Below are 22,778 nucleotides of genomic sequence, written 5' to 3'. Positions count from 1 at the left end.
TCGGTTCTCAATCGTGGCTTCCAAGGGGCCACAGCCATGGCTAAGAGGGCACAATGTGAAATGTTTGGGGACCACTGGTTTAGGGTGATGTCCTCAATCACTTCTCTGCAGTCCAATAAAAGCTATTCCTCACCCACCTACCCCTCCGTCAGGACAGACTAGGTATGTTCTGCTGCCCTTCACTCATACAGGAAGGAGAATAACATTTCATTGCACTCAATCCTAAAGTGATTTGTAACCCATCACCATCCCAAACTGGTCATTTTGGGGAAGCGGCCCCATCATGCTGCATAGCTAGGCAGAGTAGGTGTGTCTGTGCAAACACGGTCTGTTCCTGAAGTCTTTCCCCAGCTCCTCACTAGATGTGAGGGGGGAGCTCAGTCAGACCCTGCTTATGCTTAGTATTTAAAAACTCCTTAGTGTCCCTATCTCTGCCGGCCTTAGATTTCTCTTCCTGTCCCTTTCCCAACAGCTCAGATGAGATGATTGAGTGGTTAAGGTGATGGACTACTAATCCGTTATGCTCTGCATGCATGGGTTCAAATCTCATCCTCATTGGAAGCATTTAGTCTTTACCCCTCCTTTATAGACAACCATCTCCCCCTTTGGTACAATGACAGATGAAACAATGTTTCTTCTTGCAAACAAAAACCTTCTCAGAATCTAACCGCCCCCCCCCCCGCTTCAAATAAAAAGTCTAAATCTCAGATTTCTAAAGAAATTCTCTAGTCCTGTATTTCTTAGTTTTTATCTCAAAAGGGAACATCCTCATAATCTCCCACAAACACCCTGGGACCTTCCAAAATAATTAAAATACCCCCATCCTGAGCAAGACCAAAACAGTGAACCAGAGCTAGTGTCTAGGCCAGGCTGTTCTGAAAGAAGCAACTCAAAAACATTTTTTCTCCACTTCCCTTGGCAAAGTCTGACTGAGAAAAGAAAATTCCCCAAACTCAACATTTTTGCTGAAAAACCAATACTAGTCTGTTTGGAGACTTTGATTTGAATATATTATTATTATTCTCTTCTGATTTATTTCAGTTCAGTGTTTGTCCTCCAGATGTGTTTCCAGGTGTTGAGTTGTGGGGGAGAGAGGCCAACTCATGATGTCTCTTCCCCTCTTTCATAGTTTCTTCCAACTTGCTAGGAAGTACCTTTGCTAGGATGTGAGTCAAGCAGTGTCCATTGTCACTGTGCTATCTCAGAGAAGTCTGCATTGTACACAGTTCCTGGGATAGTCCTTGGGAGTGTGGATCCCTTTTAGTGGGCCAGCAGCGAGTCTGGCTCCTCCATTGTCACACCTGAAAGGCTGGTGGTGGGCATTTCGCAACCTCATAATATATCTCAGTAACACACACAGAGCAAACTTCATAACTTCCCAGCCAATGCTACACACAGTCCAACACAATATTAGTGTTCAACAGATCAAGACTTTTGAAATGATACCTCACCAGGCAGACTTTGTACAAACCGTATCATCATTATATGAGAGTGGTTAATATGGGGCTTCCAGGTGGTGCTTTGAGCACAGCGTGCCACACCAGGGCTGACATTGCAATGGAGACGTACCCGTAGAGTCTATCTCTCCTGGGATAAAGATGGCAGCATGGCTGGCCTGGGTCATCTGACTTGGGCCCATGGAGCTAAAGCTGAGGGGCTAGAAACTGTGGTCTGGATATTTGTGTTCACACTGAAGCCTGGGTTCAGAAACCCTCACCCCTCCTGAGGTTTCAGAGGTTGGGCTCAAGTCCCTATGTCTGCACTGTAATTTTATAGTCTTGCAGCCCAAGCCCCATAAGCCTGAGTCAGCTGGCCGGGCTTTGAGGCATGTGCCCTGAGTGTGTTAATCGCAGTGTAGACATAACATTAGGCTACATCTCCAGTGCAATGAAACACCCACGGCTGGCCCGGGTCACATTAATCAGGGTCATGTGGCTTGGTCTATAGTAAAGTGGCAGTGTCCGTGTTTCAGCTCAGGCTCAGTCCCCTGCTCTAGGAGCCCAGAAGGTCGGGAGGGAGTTTAGCAAGTGGAAATGGTAAAACTGTATTGAGGGGACTGGACCACTGACCTACCAGCTCTTAACACCCAAACTTTCAGTAACTCTATTAGCAGTGCCTGTGAGTGTAATTTAAACCATAAGAAAAACCACACTGGGCTAGACCAAAGGTCCATCTAGCTCTGAATCTTGGTTTCTGACAGTTGCTAACACCAGGTGCCTCAAAAGGCACTCAACCAAGCACCATTAGGAGTTGAACCCAGGATCTCCTGTTTACAAAACAGGCACTGTAACCAGCTAAGCCATGGTGCCTGCTGTTACTTAAAGCATTGTGTCTGCCCACATCTGATTCTGCCAATCCCCATTGAGCCCTGATAAGCTTTTCTCGTGTTTGGATTCTGTAAAGCAGAGGAGTAGGGGAAGGTTTACTCCCAAGGTGTGTGAGTGATTATTTGGACAGGTCTATGCTACAAAATTAGGTCGGTGTAACTTCATTACTTAGATGTATAAAATATGTACACTCCCCCAAGCAATGCAGTTATAGCAAACCAATGCCGGTGTAGCTAGCAGCTCAGCTGTCAGAACATTCTGGAGCTATGAAAGTGGAGGGGCCCAGCCTCTGTAGCAGGAATGCAGGGCAGGCGAGTTCACGGCCGGCATTGTGGGATACTGGAGGAGGCCAGTTATGGTGATATAATGAACAGCAGCATTTACACTGACAATTTGTTGCTTTAAGCTTGCTGCAAAAAGCTCTAGGCTCTCGTCAAGGTTGGGATTGAGGGGCATTGGGAATAGGAGGGGCTGTGGGTTGGGACAGAGGAGAAGGGTGCTGACCGAGGGAGCGTTGTGTGTTTTTCACACACCTGAGCAATATAATTCTGCTGAAATAACTTTGTAGTGCAGACCTGGCCAAAAAGTCTCTCTCTCTCTTTCTCTCACACACACACACACACCACACACACCCCCAAGGAAAACCGCACCTGCTCCTCTGCTTTGCAGAATCCAAACACATGCAAAGCTTGTCAGGCCCTGGTGGGGATGGCAGGTAGTCAGGTGTGAGCAGACAGTATCCCTTAGCCACAGGCAGGCACTACGGCTTAGCTGGCTAAAACACCTGTTTTGTAAAAAGGAGATCCTGGGTTCAACTCCCAGGGGTGCCTTGTTGAGTATCTCTTGGGGCACCTGGTATTGGCTACAGCCAGAGGACAAAACACAGAGCTCGATGCAGCTTTAGTCCAGTGTGGCTGCTCTTATGGTTTAAATTATGCTCACAGGCACTGATAATAGAGTTACTGAAAGTTTGGGAGTTAGGAGCTGATAGGTCAGTGTTCCAGTCCGTCACAGATGACCCACTCCCTCTGGGACAGGGGCAGGTCTGAGCTCTCGCACCAAAAGGCTCATTGTGGCTGCCAGAATCTGTTGGAAGCTCATTTAGTTTACACCGAGGGTTGAGTCCTGCTTTGTGCACCATGGGTGAGAATGAAAATCCTAAACTGCCCTTTGAAATGACGAATGCAGCAGGACGTGTTATTGTCCCTACCCCAAAGCAGACAGACCAATGGAGAAATGCCATGACTCCAGGGTAACACTTCACTGCGGTTTTACCATTTCCACTCACTAAACTCCCTCCCAACCTTCTGGGCTCCTAGAGCAGGGGACTGAGACACGGACACTGCAACTTTACAGCCCAAGCCGCATGACCCTGATTAATGTGACAGGGTCCAGCCGTGGGTGCTTCATTGCACTGTAGATGTAGCCTAACGTTATGTTTATACTGTGATTAACACACCCAGGGCACCTGTCTCAAAGCCCAGGTCAGCTGATTCAGGCTTATGGGGCTTGGGCTGCAAGACTAAAATTGCAGTGCAGAGATATAGGCACTAGATTTGCCTTTTTTCAACCATCTGAGACCTCCCTCAATCACCATGAGTTTTCAAAGATAATGACCAACGGCTCTGCAGTCACATCTGCCAACTCCATCCGGACCCTCAGATGCATTAGATCCGGAACTGAGGACTTGGTCATGTCAAGCTTTTCTAAATAGTCCTTAATCCGTTCTTTCACCACCGAGGGCTGCTCACCTCCTCCCCATACTGTGCTGCTCATGTTTGTGAAGACCGAGGCAAAAAAAGCATTGAGCACTTCAGCTTTATCCACATCATCTGTCACTAGGTTGCCTGCCCCATTCAGTAAGGAGCCCGCACTTTCTCTGACCTTCTTTTTGCTAACACACCTACACAGAAATTGACTTGGAAGCTAATCAAAATAAGTTACTTTTGAAATACAAATCATTCAAATCAATACTGGGTCAGTTTTCTCCTCTACTCTTTCTCACACACATTCCCCCACCCCATCCTTTGGAGTGAGGTTTTACATCTGGACATTTTAGGCCAAGGGGAGCAAGTTACATCAAAGAAGCTTTTCAGGATTAGCCCCATTTCCTATATTACTAACAAAAAGAAAAACAAGACAAGTTTTATTTTTCCAGTAGAATTCACTTGATCACATAATGAAGCCTCTTCTTCATTAAAGAGTAACTTCGTGTTTAATTTTATTTTCATGGGTAATAATAAATCCTCAACAATTAAAGCATCTTCTCCTTTATGGCAGTTTTCCTTTAATCCCCCTTTCCACTAGTGAACCCTTGAGTGCAGTTGTGGCTAGGGATTAGATCAGGGGTGGGCAAATTTTTTGGCCCGAGGGCCACATCTGGGTATGGAAATTGTATGGGGCCATGAATGCTCACAAAATTGGGGGCTGGGGTATGGGAGGGGGTGAGGGCTCTTCCTCGGGTTGTGGCCTCTGGGGTGGAGCCAGAAATGAGTTCAGGGTGTGGGAGAGGGCTCCAGGCTTGGAGAAGGCATTGGGGTGGGGCTAGGGATGAGGGGTTGGCGGTGCAGAAGGGTGCTCCAGGCTAGGACCGAGGTGTTCAGAGGTTGGGAGGGGGATCAGGGCTGGGGCAGGGTGTTGGGGTAAGGGAGGGGGTCAGGCTCCGGTTGTCGCTTACCTCAAACAGCTCCTGGAAGCAGCGGCATGTCCTCGCTCCGGCTCCTACACGGAGCCATGGCCAGGCAGCTCCCAGACAATGGGAACTGTGGAGGTGGTGCTTGGGGTGGGGGCAGTGTGTGGAGCCCCTGGCTGCCCCCATACGTAGGAGCTGGAGGGGGGACATGCCAGTGCGCCCAGGAGCCGCACAGAGCCACAGCACATGCGGAGCAGGGCAAGCCCCCGACCCGCTCCCCAGCTGGAGTGTCGGAATGTGGCAAGCCCTAGAACCTGCTCCCCAGTGAGAGCTCAAGGGCTGGATTAAAATGTCTGAAGGGCTGGATGCAGCCCCCTGGCCGTAGTTTGCCCACCCCGGATTAGATAGAGTCCTGGATCAGAATTTCTGTAAAATAATAGAGATGAGGTTCCTATTAAAAAATAGCTATTTTTCTGCAGCCATCTCACATTCAACACTGATTTCATCCTACACACAGTTATATCACCCACAAACGGTGAGTTTAACGAAAACACCACTTCTGTTTCCTCCACATCTACATCATTATGGACAGTGTCATGGGGTTGATACATCCTGTCACAGGATGTATGGCCACGTACGGAAGAAGGCAGGGATTTGAGGGGGGAAGAAATCTGTCCCCTGGGTCAAGACAGCTTGTCTTCAGGTGGTGACTCCATCCAGTGGTGGGTGCAGTGTGGGGAAGAGGGACCTGGGACCACCCTACTCCACCAGGTCCTGACCCAGGGCCTTGAGGAACCAATACTCCTGTGTCCAGACTTGATCTCTCACTGCAACAGTCCCATTCCCTCAGTCACATCCCACTCTTATGTTCAGAGTTGGTAATGTCCTGGCATCCAGCATCACATCCTTGGTGGTCAACTGGGTGTCTGCAGGGGCCTCAGGGTGGCTGGAGGGTGCAGCCTGGGGGTCCAGCAGCTTCCTGGCAAGAGCCAACAACACAGGTTTGTTCTCCTCCTCAGTCCACACAGGCTGAGCTGAGCTGCTCCCTTTTATACTCCATCTCCAGTCGGAGCATGCCCAGAGAGGGTGAGGGGGTGTGGTCTATTCAGCCCACAGGATGCAGTTAACCCTAGCAGTGCCAGCGCAGGGTTGATACACCTCATCACAGACAGCATTTCCCAAATTTTGGGATTAGCCAGGAGATCTCTTCAGGAGTAACCTCCTGTAGGGACTGGGTCACAAATACCTTGGGAAACAAATACCTGGGCATTTTGCCTAGTTCCAAGTCACTTGCTGTGGAATTCTATCCCTGGAGCATCTGAGACAATATCGTCTTAAACAATTGAACTACCCTGTGACCATGTGCACTTACTTCCGTCAGTTGCACCATTTGGGGTCTGCTGCTGTTCACCTTTTCAGAGTGGAGATTTAAAAACAGACTGTTTCTCTGATAATATGTCCAGCAGCTTGGAGTATTCTCTCCTGTTGACTGAACTGCATTTGAATTTTCTCCATGTCATCATGCAGGGATAGGGGAAAAAACAAACCTAAAGTAAAAAGTGATGGTCATTTGTCTGAAATTTCCCAATAAATCTGAGCTACAATCTGTCAAACAACACTAACATGCAGTTATATGACCAAGGAGCCTTCATGAAAGATAGAAAACCCATATCACAGACAGGTAGAAGACACTTTCATTTTCATTTAAAGTGAAATTCCAGACTAGGTTACATCTGATAACTCAGAATCAGGAAGAGAAATTCTCCCCTGATCCACTGAAACCTGCTTCACCCAGCGCTGTCTCATTAGTGTTATTTACAAAAAAGTTTTAGCTTCTTCATAAAGGGGGGGAAAAAACAGCCGACCTTCCCAGAAGTGGCTTTGCCAATAGAGGGAAAAGGGGATTTGAACAGTGCTTGGGATCCATTTGAAATCCCCTTCCAGGTCTGTGACACTTTCATTGCCTGCCAGAGTGACTCTGATTTAGGATCAAAGACGTCCAAGCACCATTCCCAAGCATGGACAGCCAAGAACATGACCTCACCGGACACGTTGGGAAGTGAAGGAATATGAAGGGGTGAACTCTGCATGGCTCAGGCACAAGGTAACAGTTCTGGGGTGATGGGGAAGGACGGAATCTCTGAGTCGCCCCATCTCCTTCCAGTGTCACAGAGCCTGAAATGACCCTTATTTCCCTGACACTGCTCCAGCTCTTCATCATATGTAAATATATTTTAAATGAGAAAAAAAGTCAACAAAGTAACTGCTGTTCTGCACAATGCAGGGTAATGTGAGAACAACTGGGAATGAGACAATCTGTCCTCAGAGAGGAACTTGACGTCTCTAACAATAACTTTGCACTGGGAGGACGAGTACAAATGTGAATCTCCAGGTTTGTTTAGACAAGGAAATGTGACGGTGGTTAGGTCAGATCAGGAGGAAATGTGCTAGATAACCCCACCCACTATCCATGGCCCATGTCTTTACTGCAAGAATAGCTGTCTTTTTACATCAGGAAAGTGAACTCAAGCTAGCTAACTCCATGGCAACCACAGTGATGAGACCCAGGTAGATTTTATCTCAACGTAGCTGGTTGAAGACACCCCCCATCTCCCCCACCTGGGGTGATGACATTCCTGGTAGAAAGGACACCCACTCCCATGACTCACAGGACAATGGAGTTGATAGAAAGGACCACAGGATCCACCTCAAAGATGGGCGAGCTTCAAAAGTGGGCAACTCATGTGTGGGAGCTGAGGGACTACAGTGAGCAAAAGATGCAAACAGCCTTAACACTCACTACCTGGGAACTGTCAAAAGAATTAAAGAAAAAAAATCTTCTGACAGCTCTAGAGAAGGTTTTTATGAAGTTTATCTCCTTTACGGATTCTCTGATGTTTAGAAAGGCCTGAACTATGAGCGAAGCTTTTCCCACACTCGCACCATTCATAGGGTCTCTGCCCGGTGTGGATTCTGTAATGTGTAATAAGGGTTGAGCTCCGAAAGAAGCTTTTCCCACACTCGCAGCATTCGTAGGGTCGCTCTCCTCTGTGTATTTGTTGATGCCTACTAAGGGCAGAGGTACGACTGAAGCTTTTCCCACACTCACAGCATTCGTAGGGTCTCTCTTTTGTGTGGATTATCTCATGTCGAATAAGGCCTGAATGGTAATTGAAGTTTTTCCCACACTCACTACATGTATTCTCTCGCTTCTCCGTGAGGATTTTCTCCTGGGACGTAGTTTCCTTGAGGTCCCTGTGAGTTGCCTGACAATTAATGGGTTCATCCACTCTCTCCTCTGACTGGTTTCCCTGCTATCTCTCTGGTCTGTGGTAACTTTCATCAGCTTTTCCCTGATCACGGGGGCTGGACACGCTCCCTTTGGATCTTCGCAGTAATTCCCCATGCGCTTCGGCGAGCTCAGCATCTTCCTGGTGAGGATTCTGCTCCTCGCTCTCCCTCACCACCCCATCACCTGCTAGAAGTGAGGAGAAATCTCAGAATTGGGGATGGAAAGGCAGAGAGCAAACCCAAGTAAGTGCTGGAGAGACAGAAAATAAAAATCAGGGACTGAATTCCTCCAAACTCATCCCCATAGGGGAGAGTGGAGGGGATCAATTCTGCTCCACACCCAGGACCGGCCTTTAGGGTGGGCCATACGGGTGCCCCACCCAAGGGGATGCCGGGCGCAGGGTTTGGATTCCCATCTGACCTGCTGCCGAGAGGCTCGCTGGGCTGATGAAAGAGGCACAGGGAGGCAGATAAGCAGCTGCGTGGGGGAGTGGGAGAGACCTGAGCTGCAGGGGGCAGTTGGACAACCAGCCGTCAGAGCCAGGTGACTGCTCCAGAGCAGAGGGGCCTCTCCACACACACAGTCCTTCACACACGCCCATCAACATACACACACTCCTCATATCCTCTCCTACACAAACACACACACACACACACACCATGGCTCCCTCAATGCAGGTCACTTCCCCACCTGGGCTATGCTGAGACATCAGGAGCAGCTGCTCTCCTGCCCTCCCCTTACACAGCCTGCAGGAAAAGTGACCTGGATGCAGGCAGCCCTGACGTCGCTCCTTGCTCCCCTCTCCCAGCCCCCCAGGGCTGAGTGGGGCAGGGTAGCAGCAGTCCAGGGGGAGAGCGAGCAGCAATGCCAGCTGCTTTGTGCATCTAGGTCAGGTTCCCCACTTGGGTGCAGGAGGATGCAAGCATTAGGGGCAAAGGGGGCACAGTGCAGGGGTTGGGGGCTCAGGGAGGGGCAGGTGTTGAGGTGCAGGGGGCAGGGTTTCGGGTGAAGGGGTATGCACCACACAGGGGATCAGGGTGCAGGAGGGAGGTGCAGGGGGTACGAGTGAAGGAGGCACAGTATAGGGGCACAGGAGGGAGGGGAAGGGGTTTGGGTGAAAGGGCACAGTGCAGGACTTAGGGGCACAGGAGGGGGCAAGTGTTGGGAGGGGCTGGAGGGGGCAGAAGTTAGGAGTGAAGGGGGAGCAGGTATTTGGAGCGAAGGGGGCACAGTGCAGGGGCTGGGGGGAAGGGAGGGTGGGGAGCCTGGCGAGCCCATGGGGGACAGAGGGAATGGGGGGGTGCCATGCCCATGGGAGCCAGGGGCACCAAAATGCAAGTTGGTGCCATTTCCCTAAGGCCAGCCCTGCCCACATCCCATCCAAACGCTCAGTCAGAAGGGAGGCAGCTCCAGCCAAGCTGTCAATCACCATCTGTAGGAAGCCAGGAGTGAGATCTGCTGGGGACTGTCCTGAGCTCACAGAGTCTGTGTGGGGAATCCCAGCTGGTTCTCTCAGGCACTTACAGTTTCTGGGTTGGTTTAATGTTTCCTCACCTGTCCAGGGACTTCTCAGGATCTCGTTTTCCTCTGAACCCTGGAGATCCAGGACCCACGGCTCTTCCCCTCCTTCCAGCTGGGAGATCACAGAGGGTTTGGAAACTGGAAACCCTGCTCAAGGGAAAGAAAACAAGGGAGGCAGGAGGGTACTTTGCCCACCTCTGGTATAGATGGTGACTAAACTTAAACCTCTGCGAACCAGGAAATGAGAAGTTAATGTAAACGCCTCCAATGCAACCTTAACTTTGCCCCCAACCCTCAACCCTGCAGCTGGCAAGAACCACTGAGGATGGTTCTGTGTGGGCCGTGCAAAGGTTAACAAACTGCCACAGGGACTCAGATATTCAGCTCAATGCAGCAGTAACAGGATGAATTCTATGGTCTGTGGTATAAAGGACGTCAGAGCAGATGACCTAATAGTCACATCTGGCCTTCAAAGCTGCGAACCTATAATCGATCCGAGGAAAGACTAAGAGAACGTGCCGTTGTCTGTGCTGTGTTCACAGATGGGAATCCCAGCATCTATCCACATGCCTCCAGCTGTGTGCACTGGGCCAGCTGTAGCTGTGACTGGCTGATGGAGGGATGGGCTGGAGCAGCTGGGCAGAGCTGTGCCTGTGCTACGCAGAGAGGTGCATGTGAAACTTGGGGGGCCAATTCTGCCTCATTTCTGTGCTGAGTGTTGTAGGCTGTGTCAGCAAAGGTGCCCTAGCGTGTGTTCTTGCCATGGGGATTGTCAGCACCCTGGTGGCGTATGTTCGAGTGATCTGTGGGGCTTAGTGAGGGGTAAGTGAAGGCAGTGACTCACAAGGAAAACTCAGGTTGAGGGCAAAGGGGTGGTAACACTTTGCAAGTCTGAGATGGTCTGTGTGCAGGAGGTTCAGTACTGGAGAGCAGCCCAGGGGGAGGAAGCTTCTGTTTGCTATGATGGAGATGAACCCGATTATCTTAGCAAAGAGAAGTGGTGAGACTTTCTGCTGGACTGCTCTGTTCCCAGAGCGCTCTGTAACAGGGGAGGGCAGAGGGCTAGTGTGTGTGTCACTGGCATGTCAGGGTGCTGCTGAAACCGGGCAGAGCAGAGGTGGCATTGTGGGAGTGGCGTGAACCTTAAGTTTTCATTTCCCCTTCTAAGAACCGAGGGGACGGGAATCCTTACCCGGCAAGGTCACCTTCTCATAGTTCTCCTGCATGACATCTCTGTAAAGGGCTCTCTGAGTGGGCTCCAGCAGAGCCCCCTCTTCCCTGGTGAAATACACAGCCACCTCCTCGAAGGTCACCAGCCCCTGAAAGAGCAAGAGTCCAACACTCAGGACCTGCTGCCCCACTCACAGCCCCACTATTCATGGGGGAAAGGAGCCCATCAAATGGAAGCTCTGAGAGAGAAACAGTCGGCAGAGTCCTATCCCCATACTGCTGAGAGCAGCCAGGGGCACCACGGTGAGAGAACAAAGAGAGACCCCTTGTCTCTGCCTGCAGATCCATCACACACCTACTAGCCAGGGGCTGATACAACCCCATGGTAGGAACCCAACACCCTCCCCACTGCCAGCAGCTGGATGTGAGGGGCCGGGACATCTTCCCTGCACCTCCCTGGTGGGTGCCCCCTTTCCATGTCACACCAGCCCCTGGCTAGCAGGCTGAGGGCTCAGCACTGGAAGTCTGGTCAGTTTTCCCAGCCCTGCCCAGGGGGTTGGTTTCTCTATTTCCTGTTTCACAAATTAGGGAATTTTCTCCCCCAACACCCAAGTGTTTGTTCTGAGGATCTAGGCCCACGTTAAACAAGTCCCAGCAGGTTTGTCACACTCTGTCCCCCTCCCTTTCCTCACCCAGGGTATTCCCTGCCCCCTCCAGCCCTAACTCCCCACAAGTTGCCACCTCTTCAGTATTTCCTGCCCCTCCCCCTCCAGCTGGAACCCACCAGCAACCCCCCAATAACCCCGACCTGAGCTGGCGCCACTGCAGCCAGAGATCCCCCCCCGGCCAGGCACGGAGGGGTTAATGCCTTCCTGTGCCCTGCAACCACCCACCCCCGCTCCCAGCTGCTCCAACCCCTCCCTGTGCCCTGCAACACCCCACCCCGCTCCCAGCTGCTCCAGCCACTTCCTGTGCCCTGCAACCCCCGACCCCCCCGCTCCCAGCTGCTCCAGCCCCTTCCTGTGCCCTGCAACCCCCTCCCCCCGCTCCCAGCTGCTCCAGCCCCTTCCTGTGCCCTGCAATCCCCCCTCCAGCCTGCAGCTGACACCCTCTGCTGAGCCGGGCACTGCGAGGGGGGAACCTGCTACACCAGCCCCTGCTATTCCCCTGGGGAGCCCCAGCCCCTCTCCTGCCCCTCAGCCCCAGCTCTGCTTCTCCCTGGGAAGAGGCAGGGGCGGGTCTGAGAGGCACCGGGTGGGGGAGGGGCTGGGGCCGGGGCCGGGGCACAGGATGAGCGGCGGGGGAGGGTCAGGCTGGACCCAGGGACCTCCCTTCCCTGGGCGGGAGAGAGCGGAAGCGGCCCCGGGGCAGGCTGGGAGATGTAGTTCCTGACTCTCCCTGGACCGGAAGTGACGCTGGGTGGGAGAGAACAAGGCGAGTTGCAAGCGCGCGCGGGCCGCTCCGGCTCTGCCTGGCTCTCGCGGGGCCGTTGGAGCCTCTCCCGGGTCCGGAGAAGGGTTCTGTGTCTCCCGGCTCTGGGCATGCGCAGATCGGGCGGGAGGAGAGTCCCGCACACGCAGAGGCCGCGTCACCCGTTGCTGGTGCCTGGGGCCGGGGGCGGGCGGAGCAGGAGAGTTTGTGCCAGTGAGACCCGGTAACCCCCCGCGCCCGGCCCGGGCCCTGCCCCGCTGGAGCCGCACTGGGGCCACCCCGGGCTCCGCCCGCCCCGCTGCGGAGCTGCACCTCCAGGTCCCGGAGCGAGCCCCGGGGGGGGCCGGGCCGGGCAGTGACTCTGCCCCAGGGTCCGGGGGCGGGGGACCCGGCATCTCGCAGCGCCGGGATCTGCTCCGGGGGGGGGGGGGCATTGCCCGCAGGGGGATCAGAGCTGCTGTCCCCGCAGGAGCCCAGCGCCCCCTGGGCCCGGCCAGGCTCTGCCTCGGGCCCCGCAGGGGGTGGCGGTGGGAGGGGCCCCGGTCCCACTGGGGTCCCTGCGTGGGGCTGGGGGGGGGCTGGGGGTGAGATCGGGCTGGGGGGCTGGGAAAGGGGCGGGCGGGAAATGTCTGTGCAGCCCGGACATGGACGGGGGGGGGGGGAGCAGGTGACCCCCGAGGAGCGGGGAGAGAAAGGGGGGGGCTGAGATCCCCTCGGATTTACCGCTGCCCCCCCCCGTGGGGACCCCCCTCCTCTCCCGTCCTGCCCCCTTTCTCCCTAGAGAGCAACGAGCAGCACCCAGGGTGACCCCCCCTCCCCCAAACCCCCTGAGAAGTTCCCTGTTCCCCTCTGTTATAACCTTATTCCCAGATCTGGACCTTAGCGTCCAAAATATGGGGGTTAGCATGAAAACCTCCAAGCTTAGTTACCAGCTTGGACCTGGTACCTGCTGCCACCACCCAAAAAATTAGAGTGTTTTGGGGCACTCTGGTCCCCCTGGAAAACCTTCCCTGGGGACCCCAAGACCCAAATCCCTTGAGTCTCACAACAAAGGGAAATAATCCTGATTCCCTTCCCCCCTCCAGGTGCTCCTGGAGAGATACACAGACACAAGCTCTGTGAAACTACGCAGAGTGATTCCCCCTCTCCGTTCCCAATCCTGGAACAAAAGCACTTTCCTCTTCACCCAGAGGAAATGCAAAATCAGGCTAGCAATCCAACACACAGCTCTCCCCTTGATTTCTTCCTCCCACCAATTCCCTGGTGAGTACAGACTTAATTTCCCTGAAGTAAAGAAAAACTCCAACAGGTCTTAAAAGAAAACTTTATATAAAAAAAGTAAGAAAAAATACAAATAGTCTCTCTGTATTCAGATGACACAATACAGGGCAATTTCTTAAAAGAATATTGAATAAACAGCCTTATTCAAAAAGAATACAAATCAAAGCACTCCAGCACTTATATTCATGCAAATACCAAAGAAAAGAAACCATAGAACTTACTATCTGATCTCTTTGTCCTTACACTTAGAAACAGAAGATTAGAAAATAGAACTACTTCTCCAAAGCTCAGAGGAAGCAGGCAGACAGACAAAAGACTCCGAGACACAATTCCCTCCACCCAAAGTTGAAAAAATCCAGTTTCCTGATTGGTTCTCTGGTCAGGTGTTTCAGGTGAAAGAGACATTAACCCTTAGCTATCTGTTTATGACACCCTCCCCCCATTGTGCCTCATTTTCTCTCCATTTTACCAGTGTCCAGCTCTCACTGTGACTGGTGAGGGGTTGAGGGGTATCTGGGATCCCTGGCCAGGGACTCTGCGGACTGGGTGCCAGGAAATATCTGGTGGGCCCCTGGCTGGGTTTGTGGGGGTGTCTGGGGACCCTGGCTGGGGGGTCTGGGCTCTGGGTACTGGGGGGTGTCTGGGGGCCGTTACTAACCCTGATCCTTCTCCCTGATCAGTTTGTGCCAGAATCCTGGCTCCAAGCACTGCCAGGCAGTCCCCGGCCAGGCCCAGTTACTGTGATAACTTTCTAGCCACTTGTCAAACACTGTGAGGTGAAATCACTGATTTTTCTTTTCTCCTCTCTTGAAAACTGCAGGAACTTCCAGTTCCATTCGGAATATTCATTCCCTCCCCCCCAGCCTTTATCCTAGATCTGGGGGCGAGGGAGGTGGGAAGGGAGTCAGCACTGCCACACAATGGTCACTTCCACAGTATTCTGGACTCATTCTTCCTGAAATCTGGTTTCATTGATACCAATTTTATGCATCCGAAGCCATGAGCTTTAGCTCACGAAAGCTCATGCTGAAATAAATTTGTTAATCTCTAAGGTGCCACAAATATTCCTGTTCTTTTTGCAGATACAGACTAACTCGGCCGCTACTCTGAACATTGAGACCAATGTTAATCCAGAGTCACTGTATGGAAAGACAAGGAGTGACTCCAGATGGACAGTGGGGCAAATGGGATCAGCAATTCTCCCTATGAGGAGGGGCTCCCATTAGCTGCTCTCCCTGGAGAGCTAAAGGAGGGAAGCTGCTCAAACGCTCTGTCTCTCTCTGCTCAGGATATTGGGGTTCAGCTTCCTGGGTCAGACACTGCAGCCTCCATTGTGATCTGGGAGACGAGGCTTGGCAGCTGCTGCTACCCCAGTGGGGTTCTGTGCTGGCAAGTGACCTTAGTTCAAGCTTCTTTTCTGTCCAGCCCAGGGGATTACTTTCTCCAGCTCGTACTAGCCCCTTGTGGGACACCTGGGCCCTGTTAATACCAATTCTACCACAGACTCCAGGTAACTGAAAGACCTCAGGGAAAGTGCTGGGGTCTGGCAAGAAAGTGACTGCACAAACAGCCCTTCCTCATTTCTACTCCCATTAGCAATTGCCAGGAGAAAATCCAGCCATGGGAGAGCAAAGCTCCCAGGAATGGGACTTTCCCAGCTAGAGGGGCAGGGAGAGAGGACAGGGGAAGGGGAGACTGAAAGTGGCAGTGGGAGAAATGAATGTAGGGGAGAGATTTCCAGCTCTCTGGTCCACCCAGACACATGTATTGCTGCATCCCGGGGCAGAACCACTTTCCAGTGAACAAAACAAGGATCAGAGAGAGGAAAAGCCAGTTCCTGACTCCATATTCCCCTGCTGGGGTGTGGCTGCTCTGGGGTCAGTGTCCGAGGGAATCCCCCACAGTGACTCCTTTGTTTCTGCTCTTTTCTAGCCTTGTGTTCAGAGACTTTGTTATGAGGGGAGGGAGAAAGGAGGTTAAAAATCTCTCTGTGGGCTTAGCCTGGCAGCAGGGGCCAGGTCTACAGTGTAATAACATGCTTGATCTCTTTCTCAGCATGGCAGAATCTAGGGTGTCTGTCTGCAAGGAAAGGGCCTTGGAGAATCATCTGGTGAAATTAACTGAAGTCTGTTCTGAAACCCTCACAACTGTCCTCCTCACCCAGACAGGTGGTAGAATGACATCCTTTTTTTGCTCCAGCTCATCCCATCCTCCCATGGGAGAGGGAAGATAAATGAGTGCAGGGAAGCCTGTTAAGGTAGGAATTATCGGGAGGTTGCTGGTGGGTTCCTGCAGGGCGGGAGAGGGACAGCAAATACACCAGAGATGGGAAGATTTGCACAGTCTGGTTTGGAGGTTGGAACGGGGCAGGAAATGCACAGGGTGGGGAAGGGAGGAGGACAGCTTGAGATAAACCTGCTGGCAGTTGTTTATTAAGTGGCCTAGATTCTAGGAACAGACCCATGAGATTAGGTGGTGGAAATACCCTAATTTGTGAAACTGAGAATAACCCACCTTCATAGAGCTAGTCAAACTGACCAGACTCCCAGTGCTGGAGCCCGACCTGACTAACCAGCAGCTGCTGTGAGATATGAAGGGGGCATCCATCAGTGAGGTTTAGGGGAGCTGCCCCGCCTTTCATATCCAGCTCCTCATGATGAGGTTATTGGGCTTCCTGCCAGGGAGCTCTCCCTGGACTCTGCTAGGGCCTCCATCTCCTACATCGGTCGGTGGCTAGTAGGGGGGTGATGGATCTGCTGGGAGAGACAAGGGACTCTCTCTTGGTCCCCTTAACGTGGTATTTCCAGGATGCTCTTTGCAGGGTGGGGGTGGGACTCTGTTAACTATGATCCACCCAGAGCTTGCATTTAATTGGCTCCTCTCCCCCACAGATAGTGGGGCTGAGAATAGGACATCACGTACTGAGTGTTGGACTCTTGCTCTTTCAGGGTCCGGTGACCTTCGAGGAGGTGGCTGTGTATTTCACCAGGGAAGAGTGGGCTCTGCTGTACCCCACTCAGAGAGCCCTCTACAGGGATGTCATGCAGGAGAACTATGAGAATGTGACCTCATTGGATAAGGATTCCCATCCCCTTGGTTCTTGGAATAGGAAATGAAGAGATATGGTTCATGCCAACCCCACAATGCCACCTCTACTCTGCCCTGTTTCAGCATCACCCCAATATGCCAGTGACACACACACACTGCCACAAGCTCTCCCCTGCTGCAGAACGTTTTGGGAACAGAGCACAGGAGCCATATCGCACAGTGTCAAATAGCTCCTGTTTGCTCACGTGAAATGCTTTGAGATGGGACGACCATATCTGCATGGAGTATTCGAGATGAGGGCGTACCATGGATTTATATAGAGGCAAGAGGAGATTTTCTGTCTTATTGTCTATCCCTTTCTTAATGATTCCCAACATTCTGTTCACTTTTTTTCACTGCTGCTGCAGATTGAGTGGATGTTTGCAGAGAACTATCCATAGTGACTCCAAGGTCTCTCTCTTGAGTGGAAACGGCTAATTTAGACCCCATCATTCTGTATATATAGTTGGGATTATGTTTTCCAATGGGCTGCAGTATGTGTTATCCTGACATCTAGTACTGCTGAGATCCTGAATTCAGTGATATCCCTGCCCTTCCTGTTCCCTTTCTCCACCGAACCCCACCAGCCCATGCTTCCTGTTCCCAGCTTCCCCAGGACTCTCTCTCTTTGTCTCTGCCTCTGGACCTCTCTGTCAGCAAGAAGCAGTGCCAGGGAGACTTGGCCTCTCTCTGGAGTCTTTGATTTCTGGGACATAGATTTACTTTCTCTGTGTTGTAGGAGACTCTTTGAAATTGAGTGTCTGTGATATTAACCACAGTGCAACCTAAACTGTTGAACAGCTGTGTCCCCTCAGTTCCCAAGCTGGGGTGCCTTTTCCACTGCTCTTCTGTGAGAGTAGCCACTCCTGGGCAGTTCACCCACAGTCTCCAGCATGTAACTCACTCCCAGCTACACAGTTTTGAGTGCTGCTAGTCAGTGACTCACAAATTACAGTACCTCACAGGAGAACCCCAGAAAATTCTCTGCTCCCTGACTTTCCCCAGAAATGTGCATCTTTCCCTGTCCAGCACACTCCTGAACAACGCAAGCTCACATGAAGTCTGTCATTTCATCAGTGGAAAATGACGTGCGCCAGCCTTGTTATCCCAGATGAAGTTTCCAACGCACTTTAATACAACCACACTGCTTAGATAAACAATAAAACAAGATTGTTAACTATCAAAAAAAAATTTAAGATACAGATAATGAGGCATAAAGCTCAGAATTGTTTACAAAATAAATGCAAGATAAAACACTGAACTAATGTTTAAGTTAACAAGCTGAAACGAATTCAAGGCAAATGTTTCTCTCACCCTGTGCTGAGACAGGCTGGTTTTCCTTTCAGCCAGGACTCTGCCTAACCCACCTCTGCAGCCCATGTTCCGTTCTTCAGGAGTTGTCATGAGCAGAGGGAAAGGGGAGAGAGAGAGTCTCATGCATTTTCCTCACCTCTTTTTATAAATCAGTCCTTTGTACTAGAAACCACTTCAGTTCTCAGCTCAGTTACGGTGACAGGCTGTCTGTTGGAGATGTGAGAATTGTGCGGGAAAGTCTACAGAAAGAGCTTTGGAGGTTTGGTCAAGCTAGTAGGCCTAAAGTATTAGCTGAGCTTGTTTCTCTGTGTAAAGGGCAGAGAAAGGGAAAGTGGAATGGAAAGTCCCCAAATTGGGGAACAATGGCTTTGTGTGCCGAAGGGGCCTAAGTAGGTGAAGTGGAAAGTTCCCAAACACACTGATTTGCTATAACCGAGATTGTGAAACATAACCACAGTGGAAGTGTTAGAAAAGTCAAATCACAAACTAGACTAGGAATAACAATAAGGGGAGAGGCCGGATATGAAAAACTGATTGTTCAGCTTGCTTTTGACCTCCATCATATTTTGCAATATATTCCAAATAAGGTAATTAATGTGCAGCCTATGTGTCATTGTTTGTGGTTTTAAGCTTTAGAAGGCTTGTGTGATTTTTAGCTCAGGGGGACAGTATTCCAATAGCTGTCGCTCCCTGCACGCTTGTAACCAAGAAAAGAGCCTCAGGCTGAGCTGATTCAAAATCAGTCATGTGGTCATTTTCCACAATAGCTTCAAGAGGTCCCTGTGATGGAATGTAAATGTCTTCTTCACACCTTCCCCCTGCAGGGGAATGGCTGTTTGACCAGCTGTTTGCCTTGCTGTCTCTGAGGAACTGGTCTGTGGGTGTTCCCCAGAATTGTAACTTTTTCAGTAATATCATACCGTACAATCTCATAACTTTACATACAGTGTTACTGCACATTTTAACAGGAGAATAATATTCAGTAGATTATGGGTTTTCAAATGATACCTCACAAGCCATACTGTGTACAAAATTGATCATGATTTTCTAGAAGAGTGAACACAGGGGTACAGACTGACACAGTGTCTGTGTGTGTGTTCCCAGCAGATAGGTGGGTATTTCAATCCCTCTAAGAATAGTGTTCGGCATCTTCATGGACCTGGGGCACTGGTCCTGGAAATTCACTCGTTTACCAAGTGTGACACTGTATGGAATTGTGAGAAACTTTTGGTATTAATAATAAAATCTGATAAAATTGCAATGAATCGTGCTAGATATGCCATGGAAGGTGTCAGGAAAAATGTTATGATTTTCCAAGTATGATCACTTTCTATGTTTCTATCACCTTTGTACTATGAGTTATAGATATGTAGGGTATATCTGTATTTCCAGACTTGGACAGTGTTTCTGGGCGACATCTCCAGACATATTGGCATCAACACTGCCTAGCCTGTTTGATGGCCCATTGAGGGTCATCAGCTGTACAATGAGCCCATGGAAAGGACCAAGGGGATACACCTATTGTGTCAGCAAGACATTCCCGGGTAAGCCTGTGTACTGAGACCTCCAAAGCTTTTCCATGCCATGTGCTGTGAATCTTGTGTTTGGGACACAGGAAGAACAAGCCACATAGCAAAAGGAATATAAAGCGCAGCTGTATCATCTCCATCTTGTCTTCAATCCCCCTTCCTACTTCTGGAACAACTTCTCTACAAACTGAACCGTGGAACAAAGGACTGAATGACCCATCCAAGCTGTGGATGTGTTCCCGACAGACTTTCACACCAGCAACTCACTAATACTGCTAAGAACCTGATCTATCCATTTTGGAATGTATCTGACTGCTTTCCCATTTAACTTCATTCTATCTTATTTCATTTAAACTTTTAGTTTAGATGCTAAAAGATTGGCTGGCAGTGTGGTATTTTGGGTAAGATCCAAACCTATACTGACCTGGTAACGTGGCTGACCTTTGGGGTCAGAAGATCATTTTGTTTATGTGAGCAGTTTTTAAATAACCTCTCACTGTGCTGAATCTAGGTGCTGATTGGGAGTCAGAGAACTGGGATGCAATAAAGGGGGCTGTGTGATTTCTTTTTTCAGCTTCTCGATAACCCGTGTGGGTGATCTCTTTTTCAGCCTGCCCTGATCTTGGCATTTTCAATGAGAACTGCCTCTGGCCAACCAGGTCACACTAAGCTCTGAAGTTAAATAAACAGAATGTTTTTTATGACAAAGTCTTATGAAATCAACTGAACTCCTTTGTTTTCTTTCTTCTCAGCAAGGTTTCCTGTTACCCAGCCTGATGTGATCTCCCAGCTGGAACAAGGGGAAGAGCCATGGGTCCCAGAACTCCAGGGCTCTGAGGAAAGAGAGATCCTGAGAGCTCCCCGCACAGGTGAGAAAACATTAAACCAACTCACAATCTGTAAGTGCCTGAAGGAAACACCTGGGATGCCCAACAAAGCCTTTGGGAGGTCTCTCAGTTCATTATTGTCCCTAGTAGGTGTTGTATCCTCAGGGTAAATATAGCTCATGGCTTCCTGTAGATCTTAGGAGACATCAAGCATTAGCTTCCTCCCTTCCCCCTGCGTATTTGGATGGGATGTGAAGGCTGAATTCATCCCCCTCCTCTGTCCTATTTAGGGGAAGAGTTTGGGGGAGGTCAGTTCCTGATTTTTATTTGATCTGTCTTCAGCACTTGTTTTGGTCTTCTCCTTTCCGTCCCTGTTTTGAGCTTTCTGTCTCTATCACAGCAGATGATTCGATGGCATGTGAGAACAAGGAGCAGAATTCTCAGCAGGAAAATGTTGAGCAAGTGGATAAACACAGAGCATTATTGCAAAGATCGAAAAGGAATGTGTCCAGGAGTCATGAGCAGGGAAACTCCTGTGAGATTCAGCACAAACCAGAAAGAGAGCAGGGAAACCAGGCAGGGGAGAAATTGGGTAAATGTATTTCCTTTCAGGGAACTCAGAAGGTCCTCATGGAAACCACAACACAACAGGAAATCCTTAGACGAAAGAGAAAAAATACATGCACTGAGTGTGAGAAAAACTTCATTCACAGATCATCCCTTTCTGTTCATCTGAGAATCCACACAGGGGAGAGGCCCTACGAATGCCGTGAGTGTGGGAAGACCTTCAATCGCAGCTCAAACCTTTCTAAGCATCGGAGAATCCACGCAGGGGACAGGCCCTACAAATGCAGTAATTGTGGGAAAAGCTTCACTCACAGATCAGCCCTTTCTAGACTTCAGAGGATCCACACAGGTGAAAGACCCTATGAATGCAGTGAGTGTGGGAAAACTTTCAAACACAGCTCAAACATTATTACCCATCAAAGAATTCACACAGGGGAGAGGTTGTATAAATGCTGTGAGTGTGGAATATGCTTCATTAAGAGTTCAGCCCTTTCTGAGCATCAGAGAATCCACACGGGGAGAGGCCCTATGAATGCAGTGAGTGCGGGAAAACCTTCTCTTGGCTCTCAGCCCATGTTAGCCAACAGAGAATCTGCCACAGAGATCAACATTGTAACAATCTCTAGGGCTATCAAGACTTTCTTTTCTTTAATACTTTTCCTGATTCCCACATAGTAACCTTTAAAGCTCTTTGAACTGTTTGCAGCACCGTTATCCCTCAGCTTGTCCAGATGAGTGGCCCATTTTTGCCTTTTGCAGTTCGCCCTCTTTTGAGATGGATCTATTTGTCCTTTCTATTGTCCCACAAGTAATTTCACTGTGCCCTTCCTATGAGGAACCAGGGAGCATCACATTTATACAATTCCTCCTATTGCAAAGTTATTGTTAGAGTCACCAGTGATACAGATTGTATCATTGACAGTTGTTTTCACATTGCTCTGTGTTGTGCTGAAGAGCAGTTATATTGGGAATTTTTCAAATTAGATGTATATGAAGAGGAGCTGGGGCAGGAAAAAAGTGTCATTTCAGCTTCCGTGACACTGGAAGGAGATGAGGTGACTCAAAGATTCCCTCCTTCCCCTTCAGTGTAGAACTGTAATCTTTTGCCTGAGCCATGCAGAGTTTATGTTCATTGCATTCTATCCATCCACTTCTCAAAGTGTCATGTGATGAAGCATTCTCTGTTGTCTGTGCTTGCAGATGATGTTTTTACTACTTTAATCCTATATCAGAATCGCTGTGACTGGAGATGAGTCTCAAAAGTCCTGGGAGGGGAATTCAAATGGATCCCAAATAGAGTGTGATCATTTAGAGTTTAAATCTCAGGTTCCATTTATTGTAAAGCCATTTCTGGCAAGAGGGGTGTTTTTCCCTCATTATGGGGATGCTAGGATACTAAACATTTTGTAAATAACATAACTGACTATGGAGACAGGGATGAGGGAAGCAGGTTTGAATGGATCAGAGGACAATGTGATGGGAGAATCTCTTGTCCCGTTTCTGAATAATCAGATGTAACCTGCTCTGGAATTTCACTTGACGCTTTCTTTGTAATGTATTCTGTCTCTCTGTGATGTGGGTTTCTATCTTTCCTGAAGGCTGTGTTTGGTCACCCAATTGGATATTAGTTCAGTTTGAAAGGATGTAGCTTAGATTTATTGAAGAATTTAAGACAATGACCCTTTGCTAAAGTCCTCATTTATGATTTCAGCTTTGCTTTTTCCCCATCCCTCCATGATGGCATGGAGAAAGTTGAAGTGCAGTTCTATCAACAGGAGAGAACTCTCTAATTTACTGGAC

At 50.0% G+C, this 22,778-nt stretch overlaps 1 protein-coding gene, 2 long non-coding RNA genes and 1 other non-coding gene across 7 annotated transcripts; 2 read left to right on the top strand and 2 right to left on the bottom strand.

The window, feature by feature from the left end:
- Window positions 1–2,235: 2,235 nt before the first annotated feature.
- TRNAT-UGU lies at window positions 2,236–2,309 on the bottom strand. The gene has a single exon. It is a non-coding gene; the product is annotated as a tRNA-Thr (tRNA).
- Window positions 2,310–7,757: 5,448 nt separating this feature from the next.
- Window positions 7,758–11,041, bottom strand: LOC115641498. Its single transcript, XR_003998085.1, has 2 exons — window positions 9,806–11,041; window positions 7,758–8,437 (listed from the first exon to the last, which is right to left on the bottom strand). It is a non-coding gene; the product is annotated as an uncharacterized LOC115641498 (long non-coding RNA).
- Window positions 11,042–12,248: 1,207 nt separating this feature from the next.
- LOC115641499 lies at window positions 12,249–16,643 on the top strand. The gene is made up of 3 exons (XR_003998086.1): window positions 12,249–12,586; window positions 14,737–15,911; window positions 16,603–16,643. It is a non-coding gene; the product is annotated as an uncharacterized LOC115641499 (long non-coding RNA).
- A 5-nt stretch (window positions 16,644–16,648) lies between these two features.
- Window positions 16,649–22,772, top strand: LOC115641497 (zinc finger protein 22-like). Of its 4 annotated transcripts, none has more exons than XM_030544706.1 (3): window positions 16,649–17,024; window positions 20,337–20,453; window positions 20,812–22,772. In XM_030544706.1, exons 1-3 carry the CDS (start codon window positions 17,009–17,011, stop codon window positions 21,651–21,653), a joined length of 975 nt encoding a protein of 324 aa, XP_030400566.1. In that variant the 5' UTR covers window positions 16,649–17,008; the 3' UTR covers window positions 21,654–22,772. The 4 variants fall into 4 exon arrangements, 3 of the variants coding, with proteins under 3 accessions (XP_030400566.1, XP_030400565.1, XP_030400564.1); XM_030544705.1 differs by lacking the exon at window positions 16,649–17,024 and adding an exon at window positions 18,933–19,599 and having other exon boundaries at window positions 20,815–22,772; XM_030544704.1 differs by lacking the exon at window positions 16,649–17,024 and adding an exon at window positions 18,933–19,599.
- The last annotated feature ends 6 nt before the right edge of the window (window positions 22,773–22,778 follow it).

This window comes from Gopherus evgoodei, unplaced genomic scaffold, assembly GCF_007399415.2.
Source record: "Gopherus evgoodei ecotype Sinaloan lineage unplaced genomic scaffold, rGopEvg1_v1.p scaffold_353_arrow_ctg1, whole genome shotgun sequence".
NCBI lineage: Eukaryota > Metazoa > Chordata > Testudines > Testudinidae > Gopherus > Gopherus evgoodei.
The sequence above is the reverse complement of the archived record's forward strand: the minus strand, read 5'-3'. Positions and strand labels throughout refer to the sequence as shown.

Coding starts and splice junctions, on each gene's coding strand:
- LOC115641497 (XM_030544704.1), top strand. CDS start 19,410: ATGAGTTATAGATATGTAGGGTATATCTGTATTTCCAGACTTGGACAG. Junction 19,600..20,336: donor TGTCAGCAAGACATTCCCGG/GTAAGCCTGTGT, acceptor CTTTCTTCTCAG/CAAGGTTTCCTGTTACCCAG. Junction 20,454..20,811: donor CCTGAGAGCTCCCCGCACAG/GTGAGAAAACAT, acceptor TCTCTATCACAG/CAGATGATTCGATGGCATGT.